This window comes from Pempheris klunzingeri, chromosome 12 (assembly GCF_042242105.1).
Source record: "Pempheris klunzingeri isolate RE-2024b chromosome 12, fPemKlu1.hap1, whole genome shotgun sequence".
NCBI lineage: Eukaryota > Metazoa > Chordata > Actinopteri > Acropomatiformes > Pempheridae > Pempheris > Pempheris klunzingeri.
The window spans coordinates 4,694,039-4,711,148 of NC_092023.1; the positions used below are offsets into that span (position 1 = coordinate 4,694,039).

Here is a 17,110-nt window from a genome sequence, read left to right on the forward strand (position 1 = left end):
TCCCTGGACTGCTGCTTGGGCTCGCAGATGATCTATGGCCTCTTATCTTATTAGTGCACGGTGAGTGAAGCACTAGGCCAATGTGACATCTTCAACAGCAGCACTAAGAAACCATTCTGTTGTTAAGAGCTCATCTTTAAACTCTTAAGGCGGGCCCTTATTATGAGACGACTCGAGCACAACCCCAGACAAGCTGAGCGAGGATGTCTTGAGCTGCGCTTTTTCATTATTATTATTACACATTTATTGTGTACACGCATGCGTTTGTGAGACAAATGTTTCTCACACCCAAAACCTTTAGTCACACAGCTGTATTAGGACTTTTTTTTATTGAAATATTTAGACTTTTTCAAAATCTGGAGAGGGAAGGAAATGGAAATAAATAAAGTCATATAGGTATTTATTCACAAACTGGTCTCTTAAACTGTTGCCAATACATGTGAAAAGGATGAGTGGGTTTTGACTGACCGCCCTGTTAATGACGCAGCTGTGACACCAGGCTGTGGAGTTGGATTAAATGGAGCAACTGCGCCACCAGGTGGACAGCTGGTTGATGACACGCGGACCTCTGTTAAGTCACACGCGGCTGTAGAGAGAAAAAGGGGGAGGGACTGAGGTGGGATCCCGCACCAAACTCCTGAAATGGCTGCAGGAATGTGGACTGAACGGGGACGGAGGGCTGTGACTGTCCTGGGCACAGGGACTAGATCCAGATGCAGTCGCGCCGCCTTGAGATCCCAGTATGACGCAGTGGTCATCGGTGGAGGTGAGATCTGTGGGCTGCAGGAAGAGTGCAGCAGCTTCAGGGTAACGACCCGCGCCTCACTGTCTGATTTTGATGAAGGCAAAGTTTGAGCAAAGTGTGCAGAAGTGATTACAACAAATCTGCCGTGTGCTCTGAGAGAAAGTTGAGTTGTCTCTGTTTCTCGCTGTGCAGGAAATGTTTAGTTAAATCACAGTTTCACCTTCGAGCTTGATTGTAAAAAAAATAAATACTGAAGAGCAGTTTGGACAAAGAGCCCCCCCCCCAAAAAAAATAAATATATATAAAAAAAACTTCCATAATGAAACTGGAAAAGTAATTTCCATATTTAGGAGAACTGTCTGACATGTTTTGTATTTCATTGCAGGACACAATGGACTGGTGGCAGTGAGTTCATGCATTTGGTTCCCTATAGTAGGCTGCATTTCATAATGTTCAGCAACAGGGTAAAGGTAAAGTGTGTGTGTGTGTGTGTGTGTGTGTGTGTGTGTGTGTGTGTGTAGGCTGCCTATCTTCAGAAGGGAGGCCTGAAGACAGCAGTGCTGGAGCGCAGACATGTGCTGGGGGGTGCAGCCGTTACAGAGGAAATCTTTCCTGGTAGGGAAGCTTCTGGGTAGAATATGATCCTGGTTCAGCTCCGGTCAAGGGTCGCTCTGACTCCAAAGAAGCAAAACAAACGAAAAACATGATTCTTGGTGGTATTATCTCAATGTACAGATATTGTCACTCTATTTAAAACTACTGGCGCCTATTATGTGGATTATTAGAGTGACAGAGACACTGTAACACAAAAAAAAAAAATCCCAAATTATCTGCATGACTTGATGCCACTAGTGTTAAGTGAAGAAATATCTTTTTCTTTAATTTGGGTAAACCAACTATTTAGCGTTGGAAAAGGTTTAATTTTTGCTGAGTACAAGCAAATGTGTGATAAGGGAGTGAATGAATGTTGAAATAATGCTGTCAGCAGAGGTTATACACAACTTTTAAAGGTTTACAGCTTCATAAGGCGTGTTAATACGTGTTGTCATACATAAGAGGAATGTGCATTTTGTCCTTGTCACAGTAAAAATACTCTTGTGTGCAGGTTTCCACTTCTCCAGGTGTTCCTATTTGCTCAGTTTATTAAGACCCCACATATCTGCTGACTTGGAGCTCAAGGTAGCAAAGTTGTAAAATATCTAACTTCAGCTCATTTTGAGAAGGTTTCAAGTGACTGATCTCATTTACTGCTCTTATTTTTCATGCATATGTCCTCAGAAACATGGACTGAAGGTATATATGAGGGATCCCCATGCTTATACCCCCATGTTGGAGGAGGGGGTGAACGGTGCCCCTCCAAGGTCTCTCACCCTGGGCTCAGATCTGGCCATGAACCAGATGGAGATCGGCAAGTTCTCGCAGAAGGATGCTAAGGTGATTTAAGAATTATGATAGTCACAGTAAATGCTTGGCTGGATTCTGCAGATGAGTTTAAGCTTTTCAAAGTCTTATATTTAAACAGTTTTATGACTTTTTTTGACTTGCAAAATTATCTTTTAAATCAACAAACATGTCTGTAAGTCATGGCACAATTCACATGGGATAAAATAAGATGTGTCTAACTAAATAAAGTCCCGTGGTGGCCTACCAGAGGGGAAGGGACTTTGCCTCATTCTTTAACATGTACCCAGACTTTTCCAGATTTTGTTGCATACCTGGAGAAGCTAGCAGGAGCTATTCAGCCTCTTCTGGATGCGGCTCCTGTAGACGTTCCAGGTGTTACAGCTGGATCGCCGAGGAGGCGGCTGGCTGCGGCTAAAACCCTGATGCCCGTTGTCAGATGTGGTGCGTTGAAGGATGCATGCTTGGGAAATAAACATGTCAGATTAAGAAATGCTTCCACATACAGTCACTGTGTTTTCCCACAACTCCGTCATGATGAGTTATGTTTTTGCATTCAAAGGTCTGAAACTGGGCTCAAACATTCCAGACTTTTATGAGATTATAACTGCGCCGATAATGAAGGTTTGTTACAGCTTTCACAAAGTTTGGCGACAGTTGCTGTTTTCTTTTGACTGCATCATGACCAGTTCACGTTCTCTGCTGCAGATTCTCAATCGGTGGTTTGAATCAGAGCCACTGAGAGCGACACTAGCTACTGATGCTGTGATAGGAGCCATGACCAGTCCAAATAATCCCGGTAGTGGGTGAGACACATTTTAAGGCACCTTTAACTGCGCTGAATTGCATCGAAACACTGAGCTTTCATAAAGACAGATCTCATGGTCTTGCCTTGAAGGTATGTGCTCTTGCACCATGTGATGGGAGAGCTGGAGAAGGAGAAGGGAGCGTGGGGTTATGTGGAGGGAGGGATGGGAGGCGTGTCTCAGGCGATTGCCAGCTCTGCTCGATCCTATGGCGTAGACATTTTCACTGAGAAGGTAATGTGATTATTGATTATTTCTATTCATTTGTTTCAGTTTATTTTTGGGAGTTAATGGAAGTTGTGTTCTAAGATATCTATTTTGGTCTTCATGCGTGTACAATGTGTATCCTCGGCAGGATGTCGGAGAGGTCCTGGTTGGTTCAGACGGTGCTGCGAAGGGAGTGGTGCTAAAGGATGGCACAGAGATCCACAGTAAAGTTGTTTTATCAAATGCCACCCCATACGTTACCTTCAAGAACCTCACGCCACAGGTAATAAAGAAAAATGAACACCACATGTAACCGTGGCACCAGACAATATGATTTATTCTGCCCTCCTGGTTTCTTCGTAGGATGCCCTTTCTCCGGAGTTCATCAAAGCTGTAGATCAGATAGACTACACCTCTCCTGTTACCAAGATCAATGGTAAACGTGTAGTTTCTGTCATGATAATTGCAAATCATGATCTTATGCAAGAGCTTCATTAGCTGGTAGTTGTGTTTTTATTGCTGAGAACAAGTGAGGACATGTCAAAATAGAGAATGCTTCTGTCACTCCTGAGATAGAGAGCTGCCTTAGAGCACGTTCGGTGTCACATTAATCCTCATAAGAAGCAGAACGCTTAGTGCAGGACTCATTGTCTTATTTTCTGCACGCGCATCGTTTCTCTGCACACCTGCACACTTTAAAAGTTGCAAAGAAGTGGAATAAGACAACACACACCTGATGTGTTGTATCAGGGATCAGCTTTGAGTATTGTATATTATTACAGCATAAGATTAGCTCACTGCCTAAGCTCTTGCTACTCTAAACACAAGTTTCAAAGTTTGGGGTATTATAAAACTGTGTCAAGCACACACAGCTAAGAAGTTTCTCAGCTTCCTGTGTGTTGCCACTTGAAGCTCTTGCTTGTTGATTACAGTCAAGCCTGAGCTTTGGGGTTTTATTACTCAGGAAGTCTTTACTCCCAACTGATCCTTTACAGTGCATTGCTTCTTAGACTTAATGATAGTCTACGCAGAATTTATTTTAGCAGGTTTATGGTGAAGGAGTTGAGCCGTGTTAAGCACAACATATTGCAAGTACTTTGTTGCCCTAATTGTAATTCAAATATTTAGTAAATTGTAACTAAGCACACATTGCTGTACCAAAAATAGAAACGATACATCATCGTAGAGCAAACATGGTTGGTGTTTTTTTTTTTTACAGTGGCAGTGGACAAGCTGCCAAACTTCCTAGCATCTCCCACACCAGACGATAAACCTGGACCCCACCATCAGTGCTCCATTCACCTCAACTGTGAGAGTGTGGAGGTACTGGAGACTGCATACAAAGAGGCCATGAATGGACGTCCGTCAGCAAGGTATTCTTCACACTCCTACATGAGAGAGCACTTTAACACATAACCCTTTCTCATATTAGACTCAGCAATTTACATTTAGCAACCAAATCACCCTGCGGGGTTCGCTGAGCACGCATGCAAGAGGAACTACTGGGGGCAAAAATAGGTTCTGGACAAACCGGTTTCAATTAATTTCCTAGCTCAGAGTCATATTTATGAGCCAGTCAAAAGCTTTCCTCACTGAGCAGACAGAAGACGGGACAAAGTGTTAGGTGCTTGTCACAGTATCTACTGTGACATCTCTAATCTTAGCGATAAGATAAAAACACAGCGCTTGTGTTAACTGCACCTTAACATCTGCACTCATGTCTTAAAACTAGAATATTAGGTGCCTTGTAGTAGATATTTTTTCTACACATTCAACAACTCACCCACCTCTCACTTCCCCCTGTAGACCCATGCTGGAGATGACCATCCCCTCTGTGTTGGATCCCACTCTGGCTCCCCCTGGCTGCCATGTGGTGTCACTGTTCACCCAATTCACCCCCTACCACATAGAGGGCAGGGAGTGGACCGACCAGGACAGAGAGGCCTACGCAGACACGGGTTTGAGACAATAAAAACAATTATTTAGAAACTGTTATATATGAAGGCAATAATTTGGTCCTTTTTTTATAAATGCTGAATGGTGAAATTTAGGTGGTAGTTTGATGCTCTTTAAATGAATACTGATATTTCAGTGATATAACATGTGTTTGTCTCTCTCTGCAGCATTTGACTGGGTGGAACAATATGCCCCCGGGTTCAAACAGTCCGTGGTGGGGAGGGACATCCTGGCTCCGCCTGACCTGGAGAGGATCTTTGGTCTCACTGGAGGGGTACATACACTGTAGACATTGTAGAACGGAGCAGCAATTTGAATGTTCATACGCAGCTGATTTGCTTGACACAATCAACTGTTCACTGGATGAGGAAGTCATTTGCGTCCTCTGCAGTGTTTCACTGTCTGCTCAGGGACAGACCTGCTGTATAAGCAGTTAATGGTTACAGACAGCTTCACCGCTGCCCACGAGTCAGAATCAAAGGTCACATCAGCTTGTGGAAAGCGATTGTCTTCGTTTCTGTTTATTGCACAGGACTTCCCAAGGCGGCCATTGAATGAATGACCGAATGCTTTTCTCTCAACGTAATTATGTCAAGAACCCAAATATAACATTTATTGTCTTTACAGAATATCTTCCATGGATCAATGTCATTGGACCAGCTCTACCTAGCACGACCTTTGCCCTCCCTCTCAGACTACCGTTCACCAATTAAAGGGCTTTATCTGTGTGGCAGTGGCTGTCATCCAGGTTTGCTTTTATTGCAGAACTCTTAGCTGGATATTGAAATGCGAATGTGGCTGTATGTTGTGTATAATGTCATGTTGTACAAGCAGAGAAAATGAACCTTTGGACCTTTGGCTGAAATCTTATCCCTGTAGCTGATGATAAAGAAATGAGGTCACTTGATGATGCCTGGTGGTGGAGAGTGATTCATTCTTTTCCATTTTAATTGTGCAATGTTTTGTTAGGTGGTGGTGTGATGGGTTCTCCCGGCTGGATCGCAGCGCTCACCGTCATGGCTGACCTGAAACGTCACTGAAACCTCTGACGGCATCAATGCTTAACCTCTGTTTTGTCCGACTTGTGTGAATTTGACTGACTTCATGCATAAATCACTCCACTGTCCACCATATCCTGCTTGTAAGGGTATCTGAAAAGAAAAAAAGGGATAAATGACTGATTTAATAATACATCTGACTTGCGATGAAACAGACGAGAAGACTTTTCAGCTTTCTTGCTTTATAGTCCGTCCATGACAAAAGTCCACATGAGGAAAACCTGGATATGACTCCTGATATTTAACACTAGTGCAATACTGCCATGCAACACTGTGTGACACCACTTATGAAATAATTTAACCAAGCCAGCAGAGAATCACTGCTACCAACACAACAAATGCCTTAACCTGTTCATATGATGATGATAATGATGATGATGATGGAAATTATGCACCATAGGAAAGTCTACAACTTTTTATGAATAAATTCAAATGAATTTGAGCTAAAATGTGTCTCAATTTTTAAAACTATGCATAATAACTGTTGGCGATTTGTGTTGTGCTTACTCCACTGGGACTGATGGGGACATTTTATGACATCAGGGTAGCAGTCTAATAGTTCTTTATTGATGTATAAAGTCTTTTTCCTTCTTTCCCTAAACACTACAACCACATTATGTTTTAATTGAAAATAACTGTGTGACTTGAAGAACAATAAATAAATAATAGAATAAATAAATAACACACTGTTGCCCATAAAGTTGGAATAATTGTTCACTACCCCCAATTTTGTTAAAGCCTGAATACACAGTTTGCAAAGGTTAATTGTGGTTTAAGTTTCACTGTGATATGTTTGGAAGAGTTTGATCAATAAAGTTGAGAAGATATACACTTTACTTATCAAGAATAACTCACATTGTCAAAATCATTTCATGAGAAGAGGTAAAAACAAAAAAACATTTTATTCCAACTTCATGAGCAACAGTGTATAAATAAAAAGAAAGATAATAGTGTACTGCGCCTTTAAGACGTCGCTCAGGGTGGACCCGACGTCGTCGTTTGACGCTCAGGAAGTGAACGAAACGACCAAAGATTCCCGCAGATTCGACATCGATTGTCCCAATGTTACCACCGTGTTCCCTCTGACCGAAAGTTCAGCTTCAGTGACTTTCTGTGGGATATCTGAGACGATAATGCTGGATGGTTGCGCTCATGAAATTCACCAGGGATATATGCAGACTGTTGGGCCTCGGCAGCGGTAAGAAACGTCCCAGTTTTTCAAAACTTTCTGAACTCAACCGCAAGTTCGGTCGATCCCGTAAGTGATAATGAAACGCGTGCGACGGCGAGACAGCTGGTAACACCTCGTAGGTGGTTTATTAAACTGTATATTTATTAAACAGTGCGTGTGTGGGGTTGAATTCCGCTGTTGTCTCTGTCGTGGAGTTGGTGAAACAATGAAAGTTCCCCTCTTTGCCAGTTCCACCCTTGCTTACACCACTTCCAAGTTTGCGCACTCGGTGCCAAGAAGTTGTAATAACTCCCTTAAAACGCACTTTCGCGGATTTTTAAACCCCACGAATCCAGTCGCGGGAGCTGAAAGTCCTTCTGTGTGGTGTGTGGCAGGAGATAAAGGCGCTTAAAGGGGCAAAGCTAGTGCAGTTTTAAAGCACATTCCCTGCTGCACGCTGGTATGATAGCAATGCCTCAAATAGGTGGCAACAGCCCTGCAGCACAGAACATGCTCAGCTCATTCACAGGGGTTCCAGCTTTAACTTGCATGTCTTCTGCCCACATTTTGTTCCTGTGATCATCATGCAAAACTTCTCAAAACACCCTCCATAGGAAGTGAATTACTGATGGTATGATTCCCTAATCTATGAAATATGTGCTTCCTTAAATGTCATATTTCCTCATTCCAAATTATTTATGAATGAGGTCAGGCTGACTCATATCTAAGATTCAAAGCATTTGTCATGTGTACAGTGCAGAAACAGGTTTCCCTGTACAATGAAAATTTTACTTTGCCATCCACACTGAATGCCAAAGAGTAAAAAAAAAGAAGAGGATAGAATAAAATATAAAAACATATAAATATAAACTACTATTGCTGAGCGCAGATTGAATACTTTTCCTCTCTCTTGTGGGTTTTTGTAATGAATCATGCCACAGATTGTTTGTCTATCTCACGTTAACACGGTAAACACTCAACTCCATCCTCCACAGGTCCTGCCTGTAAACACCTGTGTCACTTCACAAAATCACTTCAAACCACCGACAGCTGATTCAGCCGAGATCACTCTAATGATAACGTTATGCAGTCTGTCTCTATGCGACGCTTGCGTGGAAGAACCGCAGAGGAAAAAAAAAAAAAAAAAGAGCTGTGAAGCCGATTTCCTGGTTAAAGCAGCAGTCCGTGATGATGCACTGTTATTTTGCATTCCTGTGGAGAGAGCTCACCTTTCAACTCAACACTAATTTAAGCAGCCTCCTTGAAGGGGAGAAACAGAGACTCTTTTGTTGCTTTTGTCCGCAGATCTTGGATCATTTATTTGTTAGGAAGGCGGTCCATTATAGTTGGGATTTAACAAAAAGCCTGATTCAGCTGAGGGGATGGAGCTGTGCTTCAGCCGTGGCTGTTTCTTGACATTTGAGTAGGGAGCCAGACATGGACAGCTGAAATTCCTTTCATTTTCTATGTATGTTTGGAGGCACTAACTCCTTGCAGCGGTAGGATGGTAGACTCTTTACCAAAGCCTGTGAGACGTAGTTCGATAGATGCAAAAAAAAAAGTGCTTGAGTGCTTATGGATGGATGGTTTTTAACAGAGGGCTTAGTCAATGACTTTAATTGTGTTCTATAATCATATATTTAGTGCATTTATCAACACTGTCCAAAATATTGACCAGAGCTCCTGTACCCTATAGAAGATACACACACAGAGAGAATGAGGAAGTCCTTGTTCTGGTTTTTTTCCATAAGAAACGAAGTATGCAATACACAAAGCTTGCACTTATCGAGCAGAACTGCCCTGAAGAGAAGGGGATTTGCAATCCCTCGCAATAAAGCCTCGCGAGTCACAACATGAGTCACAGACCAAGTATGAATTTGTCACTTCTCTGGAGATCTTTGCTGAACAAATGGAAATCTGACACCACATAGATTCCTGCATGGCCCTGTGTTTTGCTTCCTTTTGTCTTGCCATTTGTCTGCTGCCATCAGGCTTAAATCAGCAACAGGGTTCTGGTTTGATCTGATCTATGCCCCCCCCAACACACACACACACACACACACACACACACACCACACATTCAGGGCAGGGGCTGTTTTCTATGTCAGTTTTCAACCAAGTTTCTGAGAAAAGATATCGTGTTCTCAAACAGCAGTGCCCGAGGCAGCTGTGTGTTTGCAATTTCGGCTTGTGGCAGTGGAAAAGTTAAACGTCTCTCTCTCTTATGACCAAGAAGAAACAACTTGAATCAATCTCTCTGAGAAGTTCTCTGTTCTGGGCACATTTTTCTCTCATGTTGAGCTTTCTTGGCTTTTTAATGAGAAGGCATGACATCATCTTTCCTGTCTCCGCCCAGCGTCGTTTAGCTTCATGTTTTGCTTTCTGTTATCAAAGGTCGTGGTGGTTAAACTTGAATGTGAATGAGTGAGGAGGAACATTTAATTTCAATATCTTTTCAGTCCTGCTGACCAATATCATGGTGTGTGTGCAGATGTTTGCATCCTCTGCAGAGCAACGTTATTGCAAAGCATCAGTGTTATTGTTAAAGTGAATTCTGCCCTTGGATGAAAGTTTCTGTTTCTTCAAAGGGGATGTTTGTGCTGTATATTTAGCCTGTGCGCTATAGCTGACAGCATGTGCAGGGTTGTTGCCTGGCTACACATTACCGTCTGATAGAAAATGAACACATTTTCTTGATTATAGCTGTTTCAACTGACAAACTATCTGGTTCCCAAGCATTTACCCCAGTTGTGGCAGCAGTAGACGGTGTGATCGGGCTATAAAGAGCTGACGTGGTGTGTATTTCCCAACAGGCCCCCCTGTCCAGCACCAGGAGGAGCAGATGGACTTTAGTGCCGCAACCCCTGACCCAAGTGATGATGCCACTTTGTCACAGGTAAACAAATGGTGTCACACCGACATGGCATTGTCAGGACGGCAAGGGAGAGTGTCCAATGTGTAATGTTCAGCTCTGTGTTTGCTCAGGATGCATTAAATGGGGAGGAGGATTTGAGCGAGGAGGAGAAGGTCAGACGGAGGGCAGAGCGACGCAAAGCCAAGAGGAAGGTGAGCACACGAATCTCTACACACCTTTTAATGTTTCTGTGCCTCGTTTTGATTGTGTTTTGTGTCCCCGTAAGGCACTTTGAATCGCCTTGTGTCTGAAAGGTGCTTTACAAATACGTTTGCCTTGCCTTTCAAAGATCCCACTAGATGCACTTTTAAGTGGTTAAGTCTATCACGCTGCGTATGATGTCTTGGTCTTGGTTTTTCTGATGTGTGAAGTGCTGCGTCTGTTTCAGCGCCGTCGAAAACGGAAGAAGCAGGAGCAGGTTAAGCAAAACGAGAGTGCTGAACAGGTAACAATCACATTGTTCCTCCTACAGATGCACTCTGCGTTTTACCTTACCCGCGAATAACTGGATGCGTATATGTTTTTACAAATTAGGATGATGAAGACGAGGATGGAGGTCCAGAGTCCGAACTGGATGAGAGCGAGTCAGAAGGAGAAGTTGGTGCTGATGAGGAGAAACAAAGTCTGCAAAAGGAGGAGGAAAAAGAAGCTAAATCAGCTGCCCCACACAAGTGTGTCGCCACTCCAGTCGTGGCTTCTTCAGGAATCAAAGGACAGAAGACCCAGGCCAGATCCGCTGAAGAGGTAGCAGCACGATACTAGATTATTATGCACGTGTGAATCCTCTGTTCCTCCTATTAGCCACTGGTGCTAGTTTAAGTCAATGAATCAGTCGGTGTGGTGTTTGATATAAAATCCTGGACGCCACATGACTGAACATCAATATCTGACATTCTGTGTCCCTCAGGAGCCGGAGTGGGACGTGAGCAGTGCCTTCTTTGCTAATGCTGCTAGCCATATCAAACCCAAAGGATCAAGTCGCAAGTCCAAAGAAAACAAGGAGAATGAGGCCAGGAGAGAGGTGAGCGAAGGCTGACAGATGATGCATGATGATGAAATGGTTATCGATACAGCAAGAGCTCCCGTCATCGCTGTCCACTATTCTGGCAGCAGTTCCAAAGTCTGTGTAAGGTGGACTCTGGACCATGACGGCCTTTAAAACTGTTATTGGTGTGTGTGTGTGTGAGTGAACTGCAGAGTGAAGCCTAGTGCTTTAGCGAATGCATTGCCTCAGTTGTTGTACATACACAGTTTTGAAGAGAGCATTTCCTGTAGAGTTGATGTTCATGACATGACGACCAAGTCCTTTTGCACAGCTGCGGCTACGAACTGAAAACAAAAAATAATATTTTTGTTGCAGACAAATGGAACTGACACCATGACCAAGAAAAGTGCGTCACTGACAGGTAAGGAATGATTTCTTCACAGCAGGGTGCATAACCAGCCTTTTAATTGGTTATTTATTGTGAATAATTCACTGGTGAGTCGGCGGCCTGGCGGCTCGAGTGGTCGCAGTGATGCACACTGAAGTGCTTCTGAGTTATCAATAATTTCCTCCTCCTTACTCAAAGGGTTTGTTTCTTTTTCAAACATCTTTTCTTTCTAGCAGAAAAAGGGATAAAGCTGGTGCAAGAGGGGCAGTATCTAGACGCTGTCAGTATGTTTACAGAAGCCATCAAATGTGATCCAAAGGATAACAGGTGCGTCATCTGTGCTTATGAGTTCATAACCAAGGGACAAACACATTTAAGATGCATTTAACAAATTCCTTTTTTAAATTGCACCCTGTAGGTTCTTTGGGAATCGCTCCTATTGCTATTACTGCTTGGAGCAGTACCCCCAGGCCCTGGCAGATGCTGAACGCTCCATTCAGCTGGCCCCGGACTGGCCCAAGGGACACTTCCGCAGGGGCAGTGCTCTCATGGGTATGAAGGTGGGTGTAGTCTACTGTGGTAAAGGGATAAAGCTTGTAATCAAAGAAATATCTGCTGAATGGCCTCACAAAAATGTATTTGTGGGTCTTTGTGTGTGTTGTAGCGGTATGGTGAGGCAGAGAAGGCCATGGAGCAGGTGCTGAAACTGGACAAAGACTGTGAGGAAGCTGTCATCGACCTGTTTAACTGCAAAGTGCTGCAGTTAATGGTAAATACGCTTGCAAACAAAGTGACAAAGGTGTTTCCTGTAAGCTTGATGACTCTAAATATAAATTAACCAGAGCTTCCTCTGAACTCCTAAAGGCCAAGCTAAACCAGTCATGACAAGTTTTTTTGTTTTTTCTCTCTAAAAAGGAGCTTGGTTTTGAAGAAGGACAAAGCGTCCTGCTGCTGGAGAAATTTTCAACTGTGCAGGCTGTTTTGGCATCGTGCTCTGAAGCTGCCAGGGGTAAGATCACATTACTATTTCATTAAAAGGGCCTGTAATGCATACAGTAGGCTATATGGTAAATTCATACAACATTTTTTTCTGAATTTTCTCTGTTTTCTCTGCTATGATCCATCAGTTGTGCAACCAGGGTAGGTGGCCATTTGTTTGTCCAATTAAAGCTCTGGGACAGATGGTTTGTAGCCTCTCTCCTTATAGGTAGCCACACCTTTAGCGTTCTTTGGAAAAGTTTCATCAAATTCTGTATCTGAACTATTGCTTTCAGTCACATTCTTTGTGTTTCTCCTTCCTTCAGAAGCCCTTGCGCGTCGCTCTGGGTGGGAAATGTGACAACTGAACTAACTGAGAAACGCCTCTGGGACCTCTTTAAAATGTATGACACTGTTCCGGTAAAATATCTGATACTAACCTAATTTATGACTTGGAATAAATGTATGGTAACTGGAGAGGCATCTCAGCAAAACTTGTGTTTACACCTCTTTGAACAGACACAGAAACAGGACATTTTAATATTTAACCGGGGTAGTTATTGACTGGTCTGTTAAGTTGTTTGCTTTACATTGTAGGTATGGTGAGATAGAGAGTATCCGTGTGCTGCATGAGAGATTCTGTGCCTTTGTCAACTTTAAGAATGCAAACATGGCAGCTCGTGCCATGGAGAAACTAAATGTGAGTATTTATTTGGTTCCCCTGTATCTGCTTTTACAGAACATTGTTATGGACTTAGAGTTGCACGTCTGCTTCCTCTCACAGGGTTATTGTATTGAGAACACACGTTTAGTGGTGCGCTACCCTGACCGTCGCACTCAGAGGGTCCTTCCCATTCCACTTAAGACCTGTCTCCCTGTCACACAGCAGGCAGGGGCAGCTGCTGGGTAAGAAGCGCTCCAGCCTGAAACTCTCTAGGCCCCTGAAATCATACAGTAGCACCGCAGTTTTATTTTGTTAAACTTAACACGCCGACTCTATGTGTTTTGTTTCTATTCTTGTCGTCTTCCTGTCTGCCCAGACCTCGACGACGTGGCCCTGTGAACGGAGACGAGTGTTACTTCTGGAGAACCACCGGCTGCCATTTTGGGGACAAATGTCGCTACAAACACATTCCTGATCAGAAAGGCAAGGACAGGAAGCCCTGGCAGCCTTGAACCTGGCTTACACTCTGCCCTAGTAGTGTGCAGGAAACTGGTTATGCACAGACGGAGCCAAAGGAGCCGGCACTTACTGGACCAGGTTCTCCGGGTTAAAAATATTTACTGTAGCAGAATGGACCAGAATAGTCAATGGATCAGAGCCAGCACTAAGGCTCTAAGGCAAGGATAGACACACGTGTGCCACAAAGGTTTTTATTTTTTCTGATAAATATTCCACAACAGTACAACATTAACAGCCGGTGTAGTCCTTTTTTTTTTTTTTTTGATTAAAACATTCATAATTGCAGCCCTTTTTGACACATGGTGACCTATTCCCACTTTAAGGGAAACAACCTAACCTCTCAGGCCTACAGCATAGCGAGGAAGTGAAACTGCCTTGGGTTACTATTGGGTTGGGGGGGAGGGGGGGGGAGTAATGGCTCTGTCATGGACAGCAGTAATGAAAGGACTCGGTATGGATTTCTCAAGGTTTGGCCAAGGTTTTTCAGTGATGATCTGGGGAAACTTCCTTCTCTAGAAGTGCCATCACAAAGTTGTGTTCCTCTCTATTTTTAAAGTACAGTAACTTGGCCAAGAACCTGATTTTTAGCAGGTCCCTCTCGTTCCTGTGCCAATGTCAGCACATTGTCCATCAGACCAAAGACATAACAACAAATGTACTTGACGTTTCAGTACCTCCCCGATGCACATGAGGGTTTTCTTTTAGCCAATAAGCTACAGGCCCAGAGAGGCGCCTTCATGCTGTGCTATGTAGCCTTAGTTAAGATGATCATATTTGGGTAAATAGACTTGAGAGGATGCAAACATGTAGGCAGTAATGCATGGATTAAGTGTTTATTTCACTTTTTTTTACCTCCGGGCTGTCCTTTTGTTGAAAGATTGAATACAGACATTGCATGCCAAGTTATGGAGGACTTATTGTGCTTCAGGGCTATATTTGTAGGGTGTGGAAGAGTCAACCGAAAGACCTGACAATATCAGAACAATAAATACTACCTTTACGAAAGCAATAGTGCCTGTCATTGAGACTGCCGGAGAGGTGGCATCGTTTTTGGTTTTGTTCTATCGGATCGCACGAACTGTCAGGTGTGATGTTCAGCAGACTGCTTCCCCCCCTGTTTTTCAGACTGTAGGAGAACTAGTTGCAGCACTGATCCGTGTGCTTAATGCAAATGAATAGTCCTCGTACGTTTTTCTCTCATCATTAGAATATGCAACATGCTTCCTTGATATATTTGCATAGTAAACATCCCAGTGCTTATTGTCTATGCAAAAGAAAAGTGCCGACTTGATTGTCAGTTCTACGTCAGACATGCGCAGACCTTCCACCTGTGGCAGAAGTCGTTTGTGTTTTGTAGGTTGTTGATGTCTGTGACGGACGTGGCGATGTCATTGATAAGCTACTTCGTACTACAGGGCAGTGCCTTACAATTATGGCCACATGTGTAACGTGATCCACTTACAGAACTTTTGGTCCATGCAAAGCAGTGTTTTTGACCTTAATGGGGTCTCCATGTCAGTATTTCAGTGAACCAAAGAAAGCGACATCTGATCGCTCTGCACTGAAAACAGCCGTGTTCTTTCACGAGTCTCAACACTAGGCAGAGCATTCAAACCCATTGGCATGATTTATGTGTATTATCCACTAGATAACAATTACAGCTGAAACATCTGGTTCAAGTCCACACTACGTTCACTAGTAAACTATGCACGGCATAGTGAGAGTATTTATTTTCCTATTTATACCTACATTTTTTTTCTATTTCTTTTTTTTACAACATATCTTGGGAGCTGAATACAGCTTTACTGCTCTCTTTGTCCTTTCACTTCATGGTAAATTAAAGAAAAGCCTACTTCTGTTTGTTTCTGGCTTTAAGAAGCAAGCATTATGAAGAACTATTTGGCACAAACACTGTCACATGCTGCACTTCTACTTTTCTCGTATTACTTTCTGTCTTGTGGCTAAAACTTGTGGGAAAAAAAAAAGGAATTGGACAACAAACCTTAAGACTGCACTTGTTGGTTTAACAAACTCTTATTTGACTGGTGCTCTTAACTATTGTTGCACAGTGCATCTAATTTTGCAGACTAATAAAGTGCATTGAGTGTTACCTTAGCATATTTTGATGTCATCTTATGGATATTTCAACATTGGACATCCCTAGAGTTTCATTTTATCAATTTGGTGTGATTTTAATGTTTTTATCTTGTTTCAAACTATTTCAGGACAATGCAATTTTAATTATGATGTACACATTAATAACCAGAGCACTGCAATCCAGTTAATCTTCCAAATATTTTGTATTATCGTTACTGCACTGTAAAAGAGTCTTTTATATTTAATAAATGTATTTGAACCACCCATAACACAGATTTCTGAGTCTCCTTAAGAGTAAAAGCACAAACTGTCTTCAGTAAGAAGTTCATCTGCTAAAATATATCATAAACATCTGTTTTCTGATGGTGGTGTGTAGTTTTCCTGCCTTCCACAGGGCGACAGTGTTGCACATGAAAGGTTTGCACTGAAATATGTCACTAACTTAAGCCAGCCTATGACACACATATACATTCATCTTTTTTTGATCTACCAGGATCCAAGACATTTCTTTAAATCATCGCTAATGCTCAAAACCTTGAAGAAGTAAATCAAAGCAGACCAGAGTGGTGTGTGGGGGGGGACATGGTAACCCTGTCATCACCAGTAGGAGACACTTGTGTGGCCAACATGAAAGATGCATTAGGGAAACTGTAACCACCCAGACCAGTGGAGATGGAGACATGACTAACAGTACTGAGAACGTGTGGGAAAAGCAACCATAATGCAACAGATGACATTTTGAATAGAGAGGAAGTTGAGCCCAAAGCCACCTGCAAATGCGTGTGTGGTTCATGCAGTCGTCAAAGTGCAAGACGCTGCAAAAATTGATGGGGAACTCCAGAGATACTCACAAAGTTCAGTTTACTGATCAGAATGAGAACGACACCGGCTGTGAAAACAGTTGTATAAAAGTTTGAAAGAATAACCCAGTGACAGAAAGCCCATATTACAAAGGAGACAGGGCATGTTTTAGGAGCTTGACTCAAAATAGGGACTAAAATAAGGATCTTTGATTGTGATATTTCTTTTTATTTTATTCCCCTGAATAAGTACAATACTAAATTGGTGGAATGCCCCTTCAAAATTGCATGTTTGTCCCCTTTAAGTTAAAGGGTATATAATTAAAGGATTTTCAACCATTATGTGTCAGATTTAAGTAGGTGTGTCATTGTATACACACTGCTAACAGCTTAATTTTTAACACCATCATAAATAATTTCA

The 17,110-nt window shown here is 42.7% G+C and overlaps 2 protein-coding genes across 3 annotated transcripts; both read left to right on the top strand.

Moving 5' to 3' along the window:
• Positions 1-632: 632 nt before the first annotated feature.
• pyroxd2 (pyridine nucleotide-disulphide oxidoreductase domain 2) lies at positions 633-6,626 on the top strand. Its single transcript, XM_070840975.1, has 16 exons — positions 633-766; positions 1,131-1,150; positions 1,267-1,360; positions 1,851-1,924; positions 2,024-2,179; positions 2,437-2,590; positions 2,709-2,770; positions 2,855-2,952; positions 3,045-3,186; positions 3,308-3,442; positions 3,523-3,595; positions 4,379-4,532; positions 4,966-5,117; positions 5,283-5,389; positions 5,743-5,863; positions 6,085-6,626. Exons 1-16 carry the CDS (start codon positions 643-645, stop codon positions 6,153-6,155), a joined length of 1,737 nt encoding a protein of 578 aa, XP_070697076.1. The 5' UTR covers positions 633-642; the 3' UTR covers positions 6,156-6,626.
• A 637-nt stretch (positions 6,627-7,263) lies between these two features.
• Positions 7,264-16,147, top strand: LOC139211053 (tetratricopeptide repeat protein 31). 2 transcript variants are annotated; one of them, XM_070841300.1, is made up of 16 exons: positions 7,264-7,371; positions 10,158-10,240; positions 10,330-10,410; positions 10,647-10,703; positions 10,793-11,002; positions 11,166-11,279; positions 11,619-11,664; positions 11,865-11,958; positions 12,050-12,191; positions 12,296-12,400; positions 12,547-12,640; positions 12,759-12,771; positions 12,936-13,013; positions 13,207-13,309; positions 13,394-13,515; positions 13,650-16,147. In XM_070841300.1, exons 1-16 carry the CDS (start codon positions 7,314-7,316, stop codon positions 13,783-13,785), a joined length of 1,536 nt encoding a protein of 511 aa, XP_070697401.1. In that variant the 5' UTR covers positions 7,264-7,313; the 3' UTR covers positions 13,786-16,147. The 2 variants fall into 2 exon arrangements, with proteins under 2 accessions (XP_070697401.1, XP_070697402.1); XM_070841301.1 differs by having other exon boundaries at positions 11,868-11,958.
• Positions 16,148-17,110: the final 963 nt, after the last annotated feature.

What these genes read in the sequence shown, in the direction of transcription:
- pyroxd2 (XM_070840975.1), top strand. Translation starts at nt 643, where the DNA reads ATGGCTGCAGGAATGTGGACTGAACGGGGACGGAGGGCTGTGACTGTC. An exon ending in TCAAGAACCTCACGCCACAG is followed by an intron (nt 3,443 to 3,522) that starts GTAATAAAGAAA and finishes GTTTCTTCGTAG; the next exon opens with GATGCCCTTTCTCCGGAGTT. An exon ending in TGGCAGTGGCTGTCATCCAG is followed by an intron (nt 5,864 to 6,084) that starts GTTTGCTTTTAT and finishes ATGTTTTGTTAG; the next exon opens with GTGGTGGTGTGATGGGTTCT.
- LOC139211053 (XM_070841300.1), top strand. Translation starts at nt 7,314, where the DNA reads ATGGTTGCGCTCATGAAATTCACCAGGGATATATGCAGACTGTTGGGC. An exon ending in ATGATGCCACTTTGTCACAG is followed by an intron (nt 10,241 to 10,329) that starts GTAAACAAATGG and finishes GTGTTTGCTCAG; the next exon opens with GATGCATTAAATGGGGAGGA. An exon ending in CAGGCAGGGGCAGCTGCTGG is followed by an intron (nt 13,516 to 13,649) that starts GTAAGAAGCGCT and finishes CTGTCTGCCCAG; the next exon opens with ACCTCGACGACGTGGCCCTG.